The 23,405-nt window shown below is 35.1% G+C and overlaps 1 protein-coding gene across 2 annotated transcripts in view; it reads right to left on the reverse strand.

The window, feature by feature from the left end:
• ZNHIT6 (zinc finger HIT-type containing 6) overlaps positions 1–23,405 on the reverse strand; it is a 59,702-nt gene that overhangs the window by 31,224 nt on the left and 5,073 nt on the right. For both annotated transcript variants that reach the window (XM_051999252.1, XM_051999251.1), the window contains 4 exons: positions 21,453–21,518; positions 21,258–21,364; positions 21,078–21,163; positions 18,791–18,894 (listed from right to left, as the gene is read on the reverse strand). In XM_051999252.1, coding sequence (XP_051855212.1) covers positions 18,791–18,894; positions 21,078–21,163; positions 21,258–21,364; positions 21,453–21,518 — 363 coding nt within the window. The remainder of the gene's footprint in view (positions 1–18,790; positions 18,895–21,077; positions 21,164–21,257; positions 21,365–21,452; positions 21,519–23,405) is intronic.

Consider the following 23,405-nt stretch of genomic DNA (forward strand, 5'->3'; position numbering starts at 1 on the left):
TGAATAATTGACAATACTTATTTGCTCTTGATTCAAAATACTTAAAAGACAGCTCTCCCACCTCGCTCACATAGACTTGCATCCTCTCTCTCTCTGTTTTGCCTATTCTTCCAGTTAGGTTTTATCAGATTACATTATGGTTAATAGTTGCAAGTGTCTGTTGTCAGGCAGAATCCAAACAAAGAGATTATAGAATCCTATAATTTGTCTCATATTTGGTGGAATAGTTTTCATTAATAGTTCTGGATTGAACTTTTCAATATTTCATGAACTTTAAGACCATGAACTTTGACTATACACTTCCAATTAAAGCAAATGAAAAAGAAAAAAAAAACCCATACTGTTATATATAGGAATGACAAGGACAGTAAAATACTTCAATTTTAGAGAGAAAAAATATGACAGTATTTCTGTGTGATTAATTCTACATATGTAATTTTGAATGAATTTCATAATTTATAAGAAAACAGATATGGAAATGATCTTAAAATGTAAAGGATTCTGCATCCAGAGACAGAGCTATGGAGACTGAATGAGGATTAAAGCATATTATTTTCATCTTTTTTATTTGTTTTTTCCCTTTTGTTCTCATTTTTCTTTCACAACATGACTGATATGGAAATATGTTTAAAATGATTGTACAGACTGCTATCTTGGGAGCAGGGAGAAAAATAAAATACTACTGAAATTAAAACAAAATGTAATGGATTTTGTAAAGCATTTTGGGCTTTTTCTGTGACAAATGGTAAGGAAAGCACTGATGGAAAGACAAATCTGTTCTGGATATAATGGACAGATAATTTGAAGAGCATATAAGAATATTTATAACTACTATAATATATATACTTCACCTTCTGCCTCTCAAATAAAATTAATTTCTTGGAAATATTTTTGGTGATAATTATTATTATAAGATTAAATTTTTGCACTGTCTTTTGTTATTATGTAATGGCTATTTCTGAATATTTCCTGCTTTTATAAAAGCTGAAAAAAATAAAGGAATTTATTTGTCATACAAAAACAGAAGAAGATATAACATGAGAGAGAGAACTGGGAGGAAAAATTAGCAGAGGCAGAAACAAAAATATTTATTAACATTGGTATTTTCCCCAGACCACCTGAAAAAAGGAAGCAGCAGGACTTGAAAAAAACAAGTCACAAGTCTGGCAAGACAGAATAGTGATGGTGAACTTCAGAATTTCAATTATTGGGACACCTGTGATAGTTCAGGTACTTCTACCAAAAACAGAAACACCAATACATATTTGCTTTACCTTCATCCTACAAAAAGTTAAAGTGATAAAGGAAAGGTCTACTCTGAGCCTAATTTTTCACAACACAGAGGGCTTTGCTTATGAAAGGGAAATTGTAGTAACAAAACAGACATAGTTTCCTTGATTTTTGCTTTTTTTATATTCAAGTTGTAGAGCTATAAGAAAGTAATGTAAGAAAAATTTGGGCCAGTAGAATGGCTGGACAAAGGAATAGTAGTGAGGAGTTTCGTATCTGGTGAGAGGGAGGTCTAGATGAGGTGCTTGGGGATACATCCTTGGTCTTGTGTCAGTTAACATGGGATCAAAGATTCAGAGTCAGAGTGGATTTTAAAGTTTTCTCCTCCTCCTCTTTCACTTTAGAGTGTTAGCTTAAGAGTGTAAGTGATTTATCCAATGTTATAAATGTAGTTCTAACTCCAATTCCAGTGATTTTTGCACTGCTTCCATCTTTTTTTTTTAAAATCAATGGTGAAGAAAGGCATAAAGGTATGCTTACAAACTAAATAGATGACACAAATCTGGGAGGAGAGTTAGTTAACATTCTGTGAATAGCACTTTATCTGAAAAGTCAGGGAGATTTTAGTGGACAGCAAACCTGGTGAATCTACAATGTGAAATGGCAGCTAAAGTAAGTAATGCAACTTTAGGCTGAACTATAAAGCACAACTGTCTAAGACTGGGATGGTGACAGTTCTGTCTTTTACTCTGGCAACATTAAAACGAAACACCATGCTCAGCTCTGGCAGACCAGTTTATGAAGAAAAATTGAGAAGCTAAAGAAGATCCAGGTGAGCAACCAGATGATCATGCTGTGAAAAGAGATTGCAGGCTGTAAGGACACTTAGCTTGGAGAACAGAAGCCTATAGGAACGCAATAGTTTTTTTTTTTTTTTTTTCAATTATCTGACGAGGAAGGCTCAAAATTTATCTACTTAGTTCAAAAGGGCAGAATTCAGAATGATGTTAGTTGGTGCTAACAAAATCTTTTATCAGAGTTGTTCCAAATCAGAATGGGAAGGAAGACTAAACTGTGTGAAGGAGATTGATCTTTTTTTAGATGTAGGCTGGAGTAGATGGTTTCTGAGGTCCCTGACAACCTTGAGATTTTACAATTGCCAGATTTAGGAACTTCTGAGAACTCAATTTGCTATTATGAATGATAATATTACCTATTGAAAGAACCAAGAGAATGCCCTTTTAGTTTTCAAATATTATATTGTGACAAAAGAAAAACGAACTGATGTTTTAGGATGATTAGGTTGATGAAATATCCAGTTGAATCCAGCTGGCTGCAGTTACACTTTGGAAGCATGTGAACATGCATTCAGTAGCAAAACAGTAGACAACAAATTGGTTGCTAAGTAAAATTAACTCTTTGAAATACTGTCCCTTTACTCTTGAGCTGAAAATTCTATTTGCTGGAATCAATTGTAATTATTTCATTACAAACCCAACTTTTAGCTCCTTTTACCATTTTACATATGTATAGATAAAGTCAATAAAAAGAATTTCAGTTTCAATTCCAACTCTGATATATACACTGAGGGACCCTGGGAAACTAAGAACCTCTCCAGGTATAAGTTTTCCATTTGCAATGAGATGAGTATATCAAATGTTCATAAAACTCCATACAGCCCTAAATCTTGGTCTTATTAACAACTGCCACTGGATGGGGAAAAGGGGTGCTTGACCTGCATAGTCAAAGCTATCGACCCGGCTTGAAATGGATCATTTAAACTGCATGTTATATTTCTTTAATTATGGTTATTAAGCCTTGAAATATGTTTCATCAAATATAACAAAGAACAAATGTTTCAATACTTCTCTAACTTCAAATAAGACATTACTTTCTGCTGCAAAAATCTTCAAATGCCAAATTCAAGCTACTGGTTTTAAACAAATAAACAAAATTTTTCTAGGAGATATTTAGCAATATTCATCATTGTGAAAGACACAGCCGCAGTAGTACCATAAAATGGCTCAAAGAACCAGAATGTTTGAGATACTACACAGTAATGCTAATCTGAGAAGGATAAAGTCCATTTTCTTCATATGAACCCAGAATATATTCCCTGACCACTCTGCTTCTACACTAAGTCAAAGAAAATATTCTATCTGTCATCTTTGGAATTTTAAGACATACTCAGTCACTGCTTAGATAATTTCAAGAACCACTCACCCAAAGTTCTCAACATTTAATAGACCCCCCAAATACCTTCAAAGAAAGCACTTAACATTCCAGACACAAAGGTGGGTGAATTCTTAGGAATTATCATAGTATTTACTTTGGTTAACTATAGTTAAGGTTATAATATAGGAATCCATTCACATCTTATTTCTACTTTTCTATGCAATTACGATATTCATGAGCTCAAAGCTTTGTTCCTTGATCTCAGTTCTAAACTGAAATATTAGGAAATGTTTAAGAAAAACATTCAATTATTAACTTTTTGTTAGAGATGTTTATAATTCCATAATTTTTCATGGAAATTTTTTTAGAGCTTGTCTGGCCAGAAACTAACACAAAAATGGAGGAACTATATTTATAGTTTTCCTACTCTCCACTCTTCACAGTGATAGCATTTACAGTATGACTTTGAAAAGGACTAAGAATATCTGACCTTTTCTGAACAATCAATCAATTAAGAAGTATTTATTTATTAAGCACTTACATGCTAGGCACTGGGAAGACAAGTACAAAAAATGAAACAATCCATATCTATCTAATGCTTATATTCTAATGAAGTAAACAATAAGTGTATAAATATATGCAAGATAAGTAAAAAGTTATAAATACAATACACACACACTCTAGTTAAGTACAACATACATATACTAGTTTAATAAGAGGGATCTTGAAAAGGAGGGCACAAGCTATTAGGGGGAACCAGGAAAGATTTCTTAAAGAAGATGATGTTCAAGCTATATCTTAATAAGCAGAGATAAGCAGTGTGGTACAGGCATGTTGGACAATAAGTACAAAGGAATGGAGATGGGAGATGGAGCATCTCGTGTACACGCAAAATAGGAAAGGGAGAGTGATGTTCAGAGTCTGGAAGAGGAAGCTCAACAGGTTTTATATTTATCCTTGCTGCAAGAATTCACTGGAGTTGACTGAGAACATCATGCAGTCAGGTGTAATATTAAGGAATATGACTGCAGCAATATATAGGATGAGCTAGTGGAGAAAACAAGGGGATCCATTAGGACACTGCTACATAGTCTAGTCAAGAAGTGATGAAGACAGGAACTAGGGTGGTGGCTATTTGCGTGTCCAAAGGGGTGGGGAGAAACAACAAGATTTGGCCACTAATACGAGATGAAGGAAAGTAAAGAATCATATATAACAATAACAAGATTATACACTTGGAAGCCTGGGAACATAACTGAATTGTTCCTTGAGTTTATTTTAGCAATGAAAATGTTAGTGGTGATAATCTCCCACATTATTTCTATACGCTAGTCAATATACAGCCATATCCACAAAAATAGATACCAAAAAGCCCTATAATTTCTAACACTGAATAACAGCAACATATCTAAAACCTGTTAAAAGAATAGACCAAAAAAACTGAGAAAGGTAAAACCTCAAGCATTTTATAGAGTCTATCTAAAACTGAAGCCTCTTAAAAAAAATACTGTACCTTATTTAGGCAAACCTTCCTTTTTTCTTTTTGTTGATTTTCCTTTACCTACCTTGTTGACTTTTATTCTCCAATGCAGTCAGACATCAAATAGAAAGGAGATGGGAAGTAACAATCAGATAGAAAACAAGCTTTAAAAGGGAAGGATGCCTTGCTTCAATGAGGGGTGTCATTCAAGCTCATTACGAAACTGAGATGGAAGCAGTCTGTTGAAACTAGGGAGCCTTCACTTTTTGGCTATAATAGGTTATCAGAGTGTGGCTGAATTGTGTGAATTTTTAGATATTATAAACCATATCAAATGAACAAAACAATATCCTAAAGATTGAGTACGAATTATGGGGAACCTCTACACCATAGCTCATTCATTGACCATTCCTCCTCAATATTTTGTTCTCCCTGGACTAGGAGGCTTCTTACTTCTCTAATTGCTCTTCCTCAATTTTCCCCTTGTTTTCTTTCCCAACAAGAGAAAGCAGAAGGTCACCTATCAAAGACCAGGGGATGCAAGGCAGGATCCAAGTTTTCAATAAGCTTGCAAAAGCCCATTCAAACTTTTACATAGCTCTAACTGTTCAGAAGTTTCCCTTTACATTAAGTTTCTCTTTTTGCAATTCTTAATCAAATGACTAATTTTGTCCTTCAGACCCAAACAGAACATTCACACTTTTGAAAAGGGCTACCAAGTTTCTTCTGCTGCTTTTCGTACCAAATTCCTAGTTCTCCAGCACCAACATGTAGCCCCTCTCCATCCTGGTAACCTCTCTGGTCACTTCCTACTTATCACCAGCCTTCCTAACACACGACACCCAAATCTCTATACAATATTCAGTTGTGGTCTGATTAGGCCAGCCTATACCAACAGTATTACTCACAAACTGTTTTTTTCTTAATGTAACTGAAGACTGCATTAGATTTTTGGGCTGCCTTAGCACACTGCTAACTCACTGAGCTTATAGTCTAATAAGACCTCCACCTATCATAAGTACTATCAAATGAAGTACTGACTAGCCATACCTTATACCTATGAAATTGACTTAAAATGTTTTTATGTTTATTCCTATTATTTTCTGTTATCCAAAATGTTAGCTATCTTTCCCAGTTTTGTGTCATCTACAAATATGATGAGTACACAAAGCCTATCAGCCAATAATTGATAAACAGCCCAGATCCCTGTGGCACTATCTGTTTATCTAAAGCTCATATTCTCTTTCTTTCTCCACAATGACATGGGAATGTCCACAAGAGTTTTGCTAGTTTTAAATAGAAATTTTGTGGCATATTCAGTCAAGCTCACTGGCCTGTCTTTTGTTGCCTTCATCCTCTCATTTTTCATCATCTATCAAGTCACCAACAATGGCTCAGCTGTTATACATGTAAGTCCTTCCTGCACTTAAAGAGATAGTCTGGATGGACCTCATTATCTGAATGCTGTTTGACAGAACTTGCATTCAGATCCATGACAAGAACTGTGTGACCCGGGGAAAGTCATTTAACTTCCATCTGCCTCAGTTTCTTCATCTGTGATCTGCATCACACAATAACAGAAGACATAAGTGCTGAACTTGGTTTCCACCTTTCAACCTAATGGGATTAAGAATTTTTTTTTTTCAGTCCAGTCTATAAATCATTGAAATGAAAAGAAAAATAAATCAAAGTATAAATGAAGGTTCTGGAATTTATCTTCGAGAAAAGGAAAGGAATAATTCAAGCCCTTCAAAGCATTCCACAATTAGATGAACATATTTAAATGTAATTCATGTTGGTCAAACACAAAAATACCTCAAGTTAGTCTAAACTTAGAATCAGGAATGTGTAACAATGCAACCTGAGGCTTGTATTTGAAGAGACTATGGATATAAATGTGAATATGTTGGCCTCTAAGTTGCCTTTCTTGCCTCATGTATTTCCTCACTGAGGTGCAAATAAGTTGGCTGAACTGTCTAGAAATTTTTAAGAATAACCTAACAATGTCTTCCAATCTAATAATCTACCTGGAAATTTTAAGTTTCCTTTTAAAAAAATGTCAAATTCCCTCCACCCTCAGAGAGATGTTCAGCACATGGGGCCAGGATTGTCTATCATGAGGTCCCTTTTGAGAAAACTGATTACTAAAAATGAAAGTATTCTTTCCTTCAATCACTCTGTACAGCAAGGAAGCTATATCTTTATAGACTAAAGCTTCCCTGAGAAAAGGAATAGCTGGAAAATGAAAATACTCTAAATAAGCTCTCATTTTATACTTGATAAAGTAGAGAGATTTCTTTTAAATGAAAATATTTTGCATCAGGAATTCATGACCAAATCCTAGCATGATTTAATACGGAATGTTTATTACTTTAAGATTAACAACATAGAGGAAAAAAAAATTCACAATGTCTAAAAGTAGATCTCTAGTTTATATCTTCTAGCCAAATGATTAAATAAACCTAGACTTGAGGTCAGAAGACCTTGGTCCAAGTATCAGCAATGTTACCAAGTGGGGAAGTATAAATTTCAATCTGAGTTGTTGTTTTTTCACCTAAAAAACAAAGTTGCTTCAAGGAAACTGCTTTTAAAATCAGAAATCACTATATAAAGTAAATGTTAGCTCCCATTGTATTTTAAATTGTAAAGCTATAGTTCGTTGAAAAATAAGTCCACATGCATTTTAAAGTTTGATCTATATACGAATTGATGATACTTGTATTTTTGTTTCAAGAGAGTTTTTACTTTTTTAATTGGGGAAAGTAAATGTATCTACAAGGTTTCATTGATACTCTTCTTTTGAACCTCAGGAATAGCCCTCATTTTATCTACCATATTTTCACTGTAGTAATTAGTAGTTATATTGCTATAGTCAGAGGATTGAACTTATTTCCTCCACCATTTCATCTTTCACCTGCCAGTTTCCCAATATTTCTAGTTCTGAACAGGCATACTATTTTGCCATTTTCACTGTTGTTTTTCAGATTCAGGGGATAGATGGAGACTGATAGGAGCTGAACTTACATACATGATCATGAAACGTAAGTCAGAAAGACCATGAGTAGTTTTCTTCTTGTACATCTACAACTTGAAGAAATTAAAAGTTCTGGTGAACAAATTACACTAAGCCTTACAAAAAAGGGGAATTTCAGCATGATGAAGCAAGTTATTAATGCTATGCTCCTGGACCACTGTTAGGAAACAAACAACATCTTTCTCTATTATTCATTCAGATATACTGTGTTCTATCTTTTCAAATATCACCTTTTTAAAAAGAGACTGAAGTTTCTACATAGATTTCCCACCCCCTCCTCTGGGATTGTCTAAATAATTATGTTGAGATACAAAGAGAAATACCATTTAAAATAACCATCGATAGTATAAAATATTTGGGAATCTATCTACCAAGGGAAAGTTAGGGACTATATAAGCAAAACTACAAAACACTTTGCATACAAATAAAATCAGATCTAAACAACTGGAAAAATATCAAGTACTCTTGGATAGATCGAGTGAATTAATAAAGATGACAATACTACCTAATTTATTTATTTAGTGCTATACCAAACTCCCAAGAAACTATTTTACTGACCTAGAAAAAATAACAACCAAATTCATTTGGAAGAACAAAAAGTCAAGAATTTCAAGGGAACTAATGGAAAAAAATGAAAATGAAGGTGGCCTAACTGTACCTGATCTAAAACTATATTATAAAGCTGCAGTCATCAAAATCATTTGGTACTGGCTAAGAAATAGAATAGTTGCTCAGTGGAATAGATTAGGTTCACAAAACAAAATAGCCAATAACTATAGCAATCTAGTGTTTGACAAATTCAAAGACCCCAGCTTTTGGGATAAGAACTCATTATTTGACAAAACTGCTGGGAAAACTGGAAAACTACTATGGCTGAAACTAGGTATTGACCCACACCTAACACCACATACCAAGATAAAGTTGAAATCGAGACATAAAGAATGATACTATATAAACAAATTAGTTTACTTCTCAGATCTGTGGAGAAGGAAGAAATCTGTGGCCAAAGAAGAATTGGAGTTCACTACTGATCAAAAAATAGTTAATTTTGATTACATTAAGTTAAAAAGTTTTTGTACAAACAAAACTAATACAGACAAGATTAGAAGGAAATCAATAAACTGGAAAAATATTTTTACAGTCAAAGGTTCTGATAAAGGCTTCATTTCTAAAATATATAGAGAACTGACTCAAATTTATAAGAATTCGAGCCATTCTCCAGTTGATAAATGGTCAATAGACAATTTTCAGATGAAGAAATTGAAACTATTTGTAGCCAATGAAAAGGTGCTCCAAATCACTATTGATCAGAGAAATGCAAAGGAAGACAACTCGGAGATACCACCACACACCTCTCAGATTGGCTAAGATAACAGGAAAAGATAATGATGAATGTTGGAGGTGATGTGGGAAAACTGGGACACTGATACATGGTTGGTGGAACTGTAAATGGATTCAACTATTTTGGAGAGCAATTTGGAAATATGCTCAAAAAGTTATCAAACTGTGCATACCTCTCGATCGAGCAGTGTTTCTACTGAGCTTATATCCCAAAGAGATCTTATAAAGAAGGGAAAGGACCCACATATGCAAAAATGTTTGTGGCAGCTCTTTTTGTAATGGCTAGAAACTTGAAAACTAAATGGATGCCCATCAATTGGAGAATGGCTGAATAAATTATGGTATATGAATATTATGGAATATTATTGTTCTGTAAGAAACGACCAGGTGGATGATTTCAGAGAGTCCTGGAGAGACTTATATGAACTGATGCTAAGTGAAATGAGCAGAACCAGGAGATCATTATACATAGCAACAAGAAGACTGCATGATGATCAATTCTGATGGATGTGGCTCTCTTCAACAATAAGATGATTCAAACCAGTTCCAATTGTTCAGTGATAAAGAGAGCCATCTATACCCAGAGAGAGGACTGTGGGAACTGAGTGACAATCACAAAATAGCATTTCTCCTCTTTTTGTTGTTGTTTGCTTGCATTTTACTTTGCTTCTCTTTTTACTTCTTGTGTGGCATGATAATTGTATAAATATGTATACATACATTGGAATTAACAAATATTTCTATCATATTTAACATGTACTACTTGCCATCAGGGGAAGGGCGTGGAAAAAAGGGGGGGAAATTGGAACACAGGGTTTTGCAAGGGCTAATGTTGAAGAATTGTCTACTGTTTTGAAAAATAAAAAGCTTTAATTAAGAAAAAACAATATGTCACAGAATTTTATAAAAACATTAAAGATCCTCCTATATTATTTGATAACAAAACCTCTAAATAGTTCTGACATTTGGACAAGGCAAATAAAACAAAGGACAACAAAAAAAAGTTTTCAAAACACATAATACTGGAATAAAAGTCACATATTAATACTGAAAGAAATGTTCCCAGATCTTCAAACGTTTTCAAAGCAAAAGAATGAAACAAGAAAATTTAAAAACAGTCTCTCCTGGTCTATTTTAGTATTTTAATATTTAACTCTACATCACTGGGTATGGGTTAGGTGGCAGGCACAGTGGTTAGATCACCAGTGCTGAAATCAGGAGGACTTGAGTTCAAATCTGGCCTTAGACACTTAACACTTCCTAGCTGTGTGATCCTGGGCAAGTTACTTAACTCCCAATTGCCTCAGGGGGAAAAAATATCTGTAATATTGTGTGATGTTAACAGGATACAGATTTTTTGGTGGCAGACTTTCCTAAGAAATAAAAAATTATTTCAGGAAAAACAGAGATAATGGAAATTTGTTTGTTTTTCCTTCAATCAGCAGATAAATATTTAAACATATAATCTGTGCAAAGCTCAGTACAGTGCACTCAAGACAGGAGTTCAAGTCTTTCTCATAATGGTATTTAGGTAAGATCTCCTATTCCCTTCCTCCTCCTCTCTTCTGAAATGTCCTTCTTCCCCATTGACTCCTCTGTACAAGTGCAGAGTCTACAGGTGTGAACAATGAAAATAACCATTTTTCCCCCATTATGTTAATCAGTTCTAGTGAATTTAAAAAAAAAATTTCTACTATAAGAATAATCACTGGGAGAAACTGTGTAAAGAGAATCCCAAGTACCAATTTTATCTATCTTATAATTTTTCTCAAGGCCTTAGAATAACCAGTCCATTTAAAACTTCTAAAAATCTGCCTGTAGTTGACTTTTACCAGAAGAAAAGCAATGGGAAGATTTCTGAACAGAGAAATGACATAATAAGAACACTGTTTTTGGAAGATTAGCCTGGCGTTCTTTTTTGAATGGATTAAAGAATAGATGATTGGGGCCTGACTAGGATGCAGCCAAGGTGAGACACACTTTCAAAGAAAAATCACTAGGACTCAGGGACTATTCAATCCATTGCTACTTATCACTTCTCTTTAGAAGTTCCAGAGCAAATTCCTCATTCCTTCACAACCACCAACAACTATAACATATGAGCAATTTGATTTACTTAACATTCTGCTCAAATCAGCATTCGGCAAAGATCCTACTTTTTATGGCTTATGCAACATGGGAGAGATGTTGGATTCTCAGAAGCTTGCCAACAGAGGGCAAACTCTGGCAGAGCCTAAGCATATGGAAAAGACCCAGAGGATGGAGCCAGGGATGGACTGGATGAAGTTCAAATCAGTCAACTGACAAGTATTTTTATTACCTTTCTTTTCAGCCACTAAAGTAGTTTTCCTAAAATTCAGGTTAGCACTTCCCTAACTCCAAGGGTTCCCCCTCACTTCCAGGATCAAATACAAAATTGTCAGTTCACTGTTCAAAGTCCTTTGTGACCTGATCTCCTCCTCCCTTTTGAACCGTCTTACTTCCCACCGTGCACTTTTTCATTTAGTGACACTGGTCTGCTGGCCATTCTACAAACAAGTTCTGGGCACGTATGGCTGTTTCCCATGCCTGAAAACGCTCTCCTGCCTTTAAAAGGTACTGGCTCTATCCCATCAGATCGATCAACAAGTATGCCTTAATTCCAGTGTCTTTTCTCTGTTAATTATTTCCTATATATCTGGTGTATAGTTTGCTTCATACACACCTATTTGTTGTCTTTCCCTTTAGATTGTAAGCTTCTTGAAAGACGGGATTGTCTTTTGCCTCATTTGATAGCCCCAATACTAAGCACAATTCCTGGTATATAGTAGACTCTTAATAAATGCTGTATCATTCACATTTCATGACACCACAGAAAATACTACACACTTTAAACTGGATTGTTATTAATGTTTTTATGAATATTTTAATGTTATTAATATGTTAGAAAATGTGTAACTAGAAAAAACTATAAACATTAATACAGATCTGGGTGGTTGGACTTAGAAGCACCACAATTAGGAACACTAATTTTATGAGAACTAAGCATGTTAAATCCATGATTCCATTATAAAAAAAAAAAAAAAAAGTCAGACTCCTATTTCTTTACAAGAGGGACATCTAGTGGTTAGCCTCTAAACATTTCTAATAAATACCTTAGTTAAAATGTATTTCCATATTGATAACTTTTATATAAGACCTATAAACACTTGTCCAAGATGATAGCATATAAACATCCATGTACACACACATGCATGTGTATGTGTGTGTATGTTTATTCCATTCTAATTTATCAATAGACTTGAACTCCTTCACAATGCCTGGTGTAAATGCTTCTTTTCTTTTATATAGATTTACTAATACAAGAAAATTTTCTTTTGGACTCTCAAATTTACAATTTCTAGGAAGAAAAAAAATTTAAGTACTTTCCTTTAGAGTAGAAAAAGTATAGATTTAGAACCAGGAAAAGGGCTAAAAAATCAGATCTCTGGGTATCTCTGAACAAATTATATTATCTGGAATGTTTTCCACATTCTACAAAATGGGGATGAAAATATTTTACATAGTTTGTGAGACTTTACAGTACCTAATAGCAGTGCTGTCTTTAATATTCTCTGTTGTGCAAGGGATAATGTTGTAAAAAAATTATCCTGGCATGGATTCTGTCAATACAAAGTTATTATTAAATTAAATAAAATTTAAAATTAAAAAAAAAATTCTCTGTCAACCTTAAAACATTATTTAAGTGTGAGCTATCGCTATCAATTAGATAACAGTAAATCATTGAAGGATGTGGGGCAGAAGGGTGATAATGAACATAGAGAAATATAAGTAATTTGGCAGCACTAGAAGATATGGGCTAGAAGGGCAGAGAAAGAATGTGGTAGATAGTTCATAAAAAAAAAAGAATTTTACAAGGGAGATGACACAGTGAATAGGAAGGAAAAGAAAGAAGAGATGTTTGTTAATTAGGTATATAGTTCTTGGCAAAAATGGAGAAAAGAGTCAGGATAAGCTAAAGTTTTGAATGAGTTGACTGGACCAAAGGTTGTATCACGGACAAAAAACAAGGATATCAGAAGGAAAAGCAGAATATGAAAAGTAAATAATTGAGGAAAAGGACTGAGATTTGGATACATCTTAAGTACATGCTACAGATCTCTGCACACAGCAGGCACCAAATGTGGGAATGAAAACTGGGACTTATATCCAAAAGTGACAAATGTCAAGTCATGAGAATGAAGGTCACTGCCAGGAGAACAAGTATGGAGAGAAAATGAGATCAAAGATTCTTGGGAAAGACCAATGCTAATGGCAAGGAGGAACTATCATGGTCAGCCAAGAAGACAGGAATAGTGGTAGAGGAAAATAGAGGGAGAAGAAGCAGAGGGTAGTGCCCCAGAAATCCAGGGCATTAGAAGCCACAAGAAAACCATCTTAAAGGATAAAATGAAGCTGTTCCCTCATAAGAACCCTGCGAGGTATTAGGAAGAAGGGTAGAAGATGGTATATAAGCAGCACTCAATGCTGTAGAGAAGGCAAGGATAACAAATGGAACTTTAGCCAAGTGTTTGTCAAGTCTCTCCTGCTATCTTTGTGGAAGACAGAGATGTGAGCTCCAAAGAGATGCAATTTGGTGTATTTATTTGCAAATGGCAAAATGGCTGGATTCCAAAGAATCATCATCAATAGGTCATGTAAAAGTGAAAGGACTCTAGTGGATTGCTTCAGGTATCTGACCTTGGCCATATACTGTTTTCTACATTTATACATTTTCTAAGTGATCTGAATGAAACATAGATGGCACACTCAACAAATCTGAGATTCAAAAAGTCCTAGATAGGCTGGAACACCGGGACACATCTAATGAGCTAAAATTTAATAGAAGAAAATAAACTGTACAGCATTTGGGTTAAAAAAATCAGCTTCACAAGTATGAGATGCTAGAACCAAGATCAGACAGCAGAATGGAAAAGAATTTTCAGTGGACTTCAAGTGTAACAAGTCAAATGTGATGATGTAGCATTTTGTGGGAAGATCTAAGGAGGAAGAATAGCACAAAGGAGTGTAGCAATATCTCCTCCTCCATCTACTACAAGTGTACTCAGAAAATGCACCAGACAACATCCTGATGGGAATGCAAAGAAAAGTCCAGGTTGGCACAGGGAGATGAAGAAGTTTGTGGACAAGGAGGATGTGGTCTGGCCAAGTGCATCAGGACAAGAAGGGGCATCCCTACACCCATGCCAGAATCCCACAATGGTCACAGGTAAAAACTGGCAGCTTTGTTTCCCATTACCCAAATCTGGGTCCCAGATTCAGAGAAAACCACTGCGAAGGAGGCTGGGTTCTCAGGCAGCTTCCTGAGACTACAAAAGACTGAAAAAAATTGGGAAAGTCATCTTATTGCAAAAATAAGTGACTCAGAAAACAGACTGAAGAGAGATTAAGACTCATTGAATGACCTGAATGTCTTGATCAAAATAAAGACTGGAAACCATTTATCAAATTTTAAAAGAAAATTTCCCAGATCTTTTACAACCAGAGGTCAAAGTACAATTAGAAAGAATCCACTAGTCACTTCCAGAAAGAATCACAAAATGAAAACTCCAAAAACATTTTAAAGCAAAATCTGGAGATTCCCAATCAAAGAAAATATACTACATTCAGAGAAAAAAAATGTAAGTTCTAAGGAACCACAGCCAGGATCACCCATGACTTAGTAAATGGCACTATGAAGGAGTAGAGAATTTAGAATACGAAACTCCAGAACAGCAAAGGACTGAAACTTACAGCCAAAAACTACTTACCTATTAAAACTTGAGTGTAACTTTACAAAATGCACCTTTGATGAAGCATTCTTGATGAAAACATCAGTTACATAGAAACTTTGAAATTCAAATGTTGGAATTAAGAGAAACATAAAAAGATAATAAACACAAGCAAACAACAATAAAGGCTGAAGAAAAAAAAAAAAAAGTAAATGTCCCTTATGAATCCTACCATGAAGGGTTATAATCAAAGGCTAATTAGATAAAGCCTTGGAAGTAGTTGCTATAGCTTGATAAATTTTAAGAATGGAAAAGGAAAGTGAAGAGAATACCCTGGGGAAACAGGAAAAAGAAGGTAAGGATATACAAACAGACATCTTTACAAATAAGAAACAAAAGATGGGGAACTGGGAAGAAATTAGCTGACCCTTGAATATCATTTCCATCTGAACTGATCACAGGAGGTTAAGTGTACACACACATATAATTCACTTAACAAGGAAATAGGAAAAGAGGGAAAAGGGAATAAGAAAATAATTATAGATGGAATTAATCTTAAGCAAAACAAAATCTAAGCATATGTGAAAATGTTTATAACTTTTTAAGCTGGTAAAGTATGGAATTTCATCAAGAGTTAATCATTGATGAGCAGAACCAGGAGATCATTATACACTTCGACAACGATATTGTATGAGGATGTATTCTGATGGAAGTGGATTTCTCTGACAAAGAGAATTAACTGAGTTTCATTGGATAAATGATGGACAGAAACAGCTACACCCAAAGAAGGAATACTGGGAAATGAATGTGAACTATTTGATTTCTGATTTTCTTCCTGAGTTATTTTTACCTTCTGAATCCAATTCTCCCTGTGCAGCGGGAGAACTGTTCGGTTCTGCAAATGTGTATTGTATCTAGGATATACTGCAACATATTTAACATATATAGGACTGCTTGCCATCTTGGGGGGGGGGGGGGGGAGGAGGGAGGGAGGGAAAAAAACGAAACATAAGTGATTGCAAGGGATAATGCTGTGTAAAAATTATCCTGGCATGGATTCTGTCAACACAAAGTTATTATTAAATAAAATTAAATTAAAAAAAAAAAAGAGTTAATCATTAACTGGGGTATGACCAAATGAATTATGGCATATAAAAATAGTAGAATATTATTATTTTATTAAAAAACTGATGAAAGGACTGATTTCAGAGAAACTTGGGAAGGTTTCACAGGTTTTATGTAAACTGACGGAAAGCAAAATGGACAGAACAAGGACAACAATTTACACAAAGATAACAATATGTTGGGTTTTTTTTAAAGACGATTTCAAAAGAATTAATACACTCTGATTAGTGTAATGACCACCTGCAATTCCAGAGAACTAATGATTAAATATGCTACTCACTTTCTCAGAGTCTGGTGAAGAGATTCAAAAACATAGGAATCAAATATAGTTTTTGTATGTGGCCAAAATGGAAATGTTTTGCTTAATTACACTATTTATAACTTGAGTTTGTTTTTCCTTTGCTCTCATTGGGTGCAGTGAAATAGATTTTTGTAGATTACAAAAAAAAAAAAAATTAAAATTTTAAAGCATAAAACATAATGTGCTCTTGGATTATAGAGGAAAGCTATCTACATTAAGGGAGGTGATAAAAGTTCTCCTTTCATCTTATCTAATAGGACTAGATCTAGGGCAGTAGTTTTAGCTCTAGGTGCTTTTAGGGAGGAAAAGCTACCAAAGTAGTATAATCAGATTGGTGAGAAATCTCTAAGACATGACATATGAGGACTGACAAAAGGAAATGGAGATGCTGAGCCACTCTAATAGCTGAGGTGATTTAGTATCACCTGATTTACCTAGTAAAACTTGAGTGTAACTTTACAAAATGGACTACCCAATCTCATTTGGTTTTGGACAGTGATTGGCCAATCATTGTCTTTTCCAGTAGAGACTGAGGACAGAACAATTGGTTAACAGGAACTTGTTGGATATCTTCTAGCAGAAGGCTGGGTGACTATTTCTTGGCTATGTTATAACAAGGAATCCCTTTCCTTGGTGGGCTGAAGGAGGAGATGGCTCAGTGGATAGAGCACCAGCCTTGAAGTCAAGAGGACCTGAGTTCAAATCCAGCCTCAGACACTTAACAATTCCTGGTTATGTGACCATGGGCAAGTCACTTAACCCCAACTGCCTCAGCAAAAGCAAAAAGAAGAAGAGAAACAAACAGAAAAGTTGTTGCAATGGCAAAGGCAAACAGTCTCTCCTCCCCCTTCCTTTTCCACTCCCCTGCCTCCACCCACCAAAATCGTCATTTCCTATACAACACATCAGGACTTGCACAAAGAGCGGGCGGGGGCCATTCTTTCTCCAAGCTTATATATTAATAGAGTATGGTCCAATTACTATTTAGCCTCATGTGCTTGGGACCTCAGTGCATCAACTCAAGCCTCAGCTCATTACAAGATAATGGCTGAATGCTCTTCATATCATGTCAATCTGTGAGTGTGCAACTAGGAATAAAAGATAAGTGAAGAGCTAGCAAGAGATCACCTCACTCCCCTCCATGAGTTCAAGTCACAAGTCTTCAATGATCTAGGATCAAGATCATGGAAAACAGAAGATATCCTGAAGCAATAAGTTAACTTCCCCATTTAAAAAAAAGGTGAATTGTGGGTGGCCTATGAATTGTAGATTGATAACTTTGCCTCACATTCAGGCAAAGTTCTAAAAACACATTATCAGAGAGAGAGTTTCTGAGAACTCAGAAAGAAAAGCTATAGCAAAGTCAACATGGATTTATCAAGAACAGGCTATGCTAGATAAACTTCATTTCTGTTTTATTATATGATTTGATTGGTAAGTTTGGGCAATGGTATACACACGACATATATAGATTTCAGAAAAACATCTGACAGTTACCCTGAAGTATCCTAAAAGTGTACTTCAAAAAATATTCCCATGACATGCTCCTCAATAGCACCTCAGCATTACATAACACACAACACAGGGACAGTCTTTCCTTTGATTGTCATAATCCATGTTCCACTTCCATGTTCAAGAACTCTGAAATTCTATTATCTAGTCATGCTAAGCTCACTTATTTAGGTCTTCATTTTCACTGTGACTTCCAGTCCTTGTTCCTAAATAATTTCCCAGGTCAGAATTTTTGCTAAAACTACACTCCTTACTCTTCCTAAAGTAAATGTGAACTAATTCAATTTTATATGATGCTTTGCACATAAATTTCTTGCATCTTTGTCTTATTGTCTCTCATGTCTTGTTGAAGCCCAATGATGAAATATTCCCACCCTCTACTTCACCTTATGCTCTTCCCTTACTCCAGTCTCTGGACTTCCTGCCAAGGGCAATCACAATACATGTATTGTTGATCCCTTGACTTTTGCCTTTTTTGATAGATTTCCTCCTTATCACCTCCTCTCACTCTTTAAAACTTGAATCTCTACCTATTTTATTCCTTCTTTGTTGCCTAAAAATATGCCCAATTATCCCAGATTTTTAAGAAATCTTCATTAGATTCTACTGGCCCTCCAAGGTTGCTCATCTATAAAATGAGGAGATTTGACTCCTCATTACCTCTAATGTCCCTACTCAACTATGACCATATGAGCTATAGCTCACTTACTCTTACTCTTGAGCAAGAATAATTCATTCTCACAGTCTACTTCATTAGTATGATAAACAATAGATTATACCCGAAAAGTTAACAGTTTAAATAAAAACACAAATTTAAAACACTTCTATAACTAGATACTTACTTCCTATCAAACATTGTTGAATTCTCTCTTCTTTTGGTGAAGCCAATTGGCAAAATTCTTAAGTCAATGTTGTGTCTTCGTGCTCGGTTTTTCATATAGTTTAACTAATAGGACAAAAAACAAACATTAAATTACTGATGGCACTTCATTACCTCAGAATCAGTACAGAGTACATAGATATTACGGTCTCTTTTTATTTGCGCCTTTCCTTTTGGCCATTTCTCATTAGCACTTCCATTAATAAGCAAAGATCAAAGAAGGAAACTAGTCAATTCTGCTTCTCTTAACTCTCAGAAGAATTCTAATGAGGATGATGAAGTTATTTTGTTATTTCATTAAAATTAGGTATTGGGTTCAATAATTCATGTATTCTATGTTCTCAAGGGACAATAAAACTGTTTTGTAATTTTTAGTAACAGTAATTCATATTCTAAAAATTTTGCAAAACATTTTTTCCTCATAAAAGTGAGAAAGTGTATTATTTCAATTTTGTGATGTAACTGAGTAAGAGAGAAATTAAGTGACGTCATCAAAATCACACATCTATTGCCAAAATCAAAACTCATACTTAAATCTTCTATTTCCAAAACCAGAAGTTTATTATTTTAACATTATTAGGTGAGAAATTCCACAGTTAATACTATTTATTGAGCAGCAAATTTCTGGAGGTGGTATGCTTTGTTTAATAAGTTAACAAAAACATGTAGTAATCATAAATGCCTCTTGGCAACAAAATGACTTGTTACGATTCTGAATTATTCACAGCCTCGGGTAACTTCAGAGTAAGACTTTATCATAGGCATCTCATTAGTAGTTTAATAGAGCAAGCATATGTCCAATAAACTTGGCATAACTAGTGGCATCAGTCTTCTGTAAAAAGTCAAAGACTCATTTGGATTCAGAAACAATTGATGAAAGTCAATAATGGCTGTGAATAATAAGGTATAGTTAAAAAATGAAAATCTTATTGCAGAGATAGGCCATATGCTATATCCAAGTCACTGTCACACTACTTGTAGAAACTTTAGGACTAATTACAAGAAATTCAAATGTTACAGTGAAAAATTTTCTCATTACCTAAAGCTTAATTTTTAATTTAAGAAGTTATGTATGATCTTAGACCTTTTGTTGATAATTTTATAAGTGGTGCCAAATTCAAATAGAAGATCATTAAATTGTATATAAAGATCCCCAAGGGTGGCATATTACATACTGACATTTTCTGCATTTGATTGTATTTCTACTTATTGTTAATATTTTTTAATCACATCTTAACTTGGTTCAGGCTGTGGGTCTGACACTTCCACTCTAGCCTATTCTCTAAAGAATGAAAGATGCAAACCTGAATTGATGGAGAGAGTTTCTTCATTAGACAATTCACCACAATGAAGAAATCATAAGTCCAGCCACTATCTCTAGGAATAATCTGATTTTTAAACTTTGTTACATAGCTTTAAAGAAAAATTAAAATTCAATTTTCCATAATATCTTTCAGACACTATGCAGAAAAATAGCTTTCTAATGAACCAGAGAAAAATGTTAATAATACAAGAAAAATGTTAATAATAAAACCAATGAAAGAACATATATTTTAAAAATATGATATGTTTTTTTGCTAACTACTCAACAGAAAAATAAATTATTGTGTTGAACATTTCTGAACACTTTATGTTCAAAAAATTTACATCACAATGATGAATTTCAATTTTGTATTTACTTTGAGGAAAATTTTTTATAAATGTGGAGCACATAGGAATGGGAAAAGTACTAGGTTTACAAGGGACCCAGATCCAAATCCTACTTCAGCTACTTATCATTTATGTGACCTTGTAAAAGTCAACTTTCTTAAACTTTCATTTCCTTATCTGTAAAATGAGGGAACTGAACAGACTAATCTGAAAGCTCACTTTTTGCTCTAAAGAATATGCTCCTATTAAAAAAAAATTAATAATAAATTGTTGCAGTTACTGTCTCTTAAGCTTTTGTTGTTGCTGTTGTTCAAATTGTTTTTTGGTTATGTCTGATTTTGTATGACCTCCATTTGGGATTTTCTTGGCAAAGATACTGCAGTGGTTTGCCATTTCCTTCTTCAGCTCATTTTACAGGTGAGAGAACTGAGACAAATAGGGTAAAGAAATTTGTCCAGGGTCACATAGCGACTAAGTGTCTGAGGCAGAATTTGAACTAAGAGGAGTCTTCCTGACTCCTGTCCCAGTGCTCTGTCCACTATGGTGCACCCTTAAGCTAGTTTAAACTAACACACTTATTAAGAGAAATGAACACTTACAATTCTATTTGTTGAGGGTCTTTTCAAGAAAACATCTCTAGCAATGTAGTCAGCTGATCTTCCTACATCTTCCAAAAACCTATAATCTAAAATTTTCAAAGTAAAAAAAATCAGGTGACACAGGCCAAACGAAAAAAATGCATCAATCAATGACAAATAAGATGAGATATTATGCCTTACCACTTAGAAGATTAATTTCGGTAAACTGTTTTAATGAAACAAATGCTGTCTTCTCTCGAACTCCATTGCATGTAAGTTCTGTTTTGTGTTTCTTCACACAGGCTAAACTGAAAAGACAATATACAAAACCTTTGCATTTTCACTGAGAAGCATAAAGGTACAAGAAGCAGAAATAGTACTAAACCCACTTCATACCTGCAGGAACATTTCATACAGCGTGGACACCTGTATTTTGCTTCTTCCGTACCACAAGTTTCACAGCTAAAAGAAACAAAAAAACCCCAAAAACTCATCAAATATGTGTAATTATTAAAATTTCCAAAGTTGTATTCTACTTGTAGCGTTACATAAGTATTTGTAACAATACATGTTAATTGATTTGGATATATGCAAAAATAATCTTTGGTTAAAAAATAAAAAGTAAAAATACTTCATGGCAATTCATCATTGCCTTCTCTTCATTCCCTTCCTGACTCTTTCTAGATTTCTCAGGGACTTTGCCACCTGCCTGTCTTTTTTCCAACCAGTAATAGTCTCCTGGGACTTCTATTTTAAAAAAGGAACCCAAGATGGCCAGCCTTCATTCCCTCCCTGCTTCGCTTCTGATTTTAGACTCAAAGTCTATTGGGACGTTCTCCATATTACCACCTTTTTTCTTCGACTCCAGCTCCCCTCCCACCTAGAATCTAAGCTCCTCGCAGGAGCTGTCCCTAGAGCCATCACAGGAGAGCGCTTCAATTCCAGGAGGTTTCCTTGTCAGTAGTGTTTATCAATCCCCTATTCAGTGAAAAGTAATGTGCTGTGATGGCGATACCACAAAAGACAGTCCTCATTCTCAAAGCACTCACAGTTTGAGAGGAGGCAACATGCAAGCAACTATGGACAAATAAAACGGTACAAAATACATTGAGCACAATCTTGGAGGGAAAAGAGTAATAAGGAGGACTGGGAGTCTTCTTGTAAAAGCAGAACTTCAGCTGGGACTTGAGGGATGCCAGGAGGGCAGGTGAGGAGGGAGACAGTGAGCCGGTGAAAATGCTTTGGTCAGGAGACAGTGTCTTGACCAAGGCCTTTCAAGCAGGGAGGCTGGTGTCGTTAGATTTACACGTTAAGTGGGGAGAAGGCCTAAGAAGACTGTCGGCAGGTTACACAGAGTCGTCTGAGTCAAAGAGGCTGTTTTACATTTCCTGAAGGTGACAGGAAACTACTGGAGTTTATGGAAGAAGGTATAGCACGGCTAGACTTGGACTTTAGGAAAATCCTTTTAAGCTAAAAATGGACTGGTGTGGGGAACGACTTGAGGCAGGGCCACCAAAGAAGCGGGAGTGTCAGAGGGGAGGCTATGAGAGGTTACCAAAGCAGAAAAAAATGGGAATAACAACTGATTGGATATGGGGGTGGGAGTATGTGTGTGTCACTTATGTTTCTAGCCTGGATGCTTGGGAGGATGAGGGTGCCTTGGCAGTCACAGGAAAGTCAGTTAGGAGGGGAGAAGGATTTGGAGGGAAAAATGAGTTTGGTTTTGGTTAAGTTAAGTTAGAGCTGTCTACAAGAAGACCAATAAGCAGTTGGAGTCCCATATAGTGGGGCAAACAGATCTGAGCACTGTTGCGTTTAGAGACAATGGCTGACTTCACACAAGTTAAGATCACCAGTGAAATCGTATAGAAGGAGAAGAGGGCTCAGGACAGAGGCTTGGGGGCACTTCTGGTTAATGAGCATGACCTGGATGAACATCCAGCAAGATGGGTAAAGGAACAGAATCAGGAGTGTCACAAAAATCTAGAGAGAAGAGAATATCAAGGAGAAGAGGATAATCAATAGTCAAGGAAGAAGACTGAGAAAGGAGAGTAGATTTGGCAACCAAGTCACAACACTTGTAGGAAATTCTTTAATAACAAGAAGAACAATACAATTACTAGTTTATGTGGACAAGGGAAAATTTTCCACTCATTTTTCTATCCTCTATTCAAGTTTATTAAGGAAATCAGGTAATTCTTCCAATTCTTATTCTATCAGATATTTGGTAGTCTTCTAGCATCACATAGAATGACTAGCTCATCTACAAGTCCAGTTACAAATAAATATAGATCAAACCTCCTATGGTGAGAAAAAAAATGTCTTCTAAATTCATCTTTTCTCTATATA

This window comes from Antechinus flavipes, chromosome 4 (assembly GCF_016432865.1).
Source record: "Antechinus flavipes isolate AdamAnt ecotype Samford, QLD, Australia chromosome 4, AdamAnt_v2, whole genome shotgun sequence".
In the NCBI taxonomy this organism is placed as follows: Eukaryota; Metazoa; Chordata; class Mammalia; order Dasyuromorphia; family Dasyuridae; genus Antechinus; species Antechinus flavipes.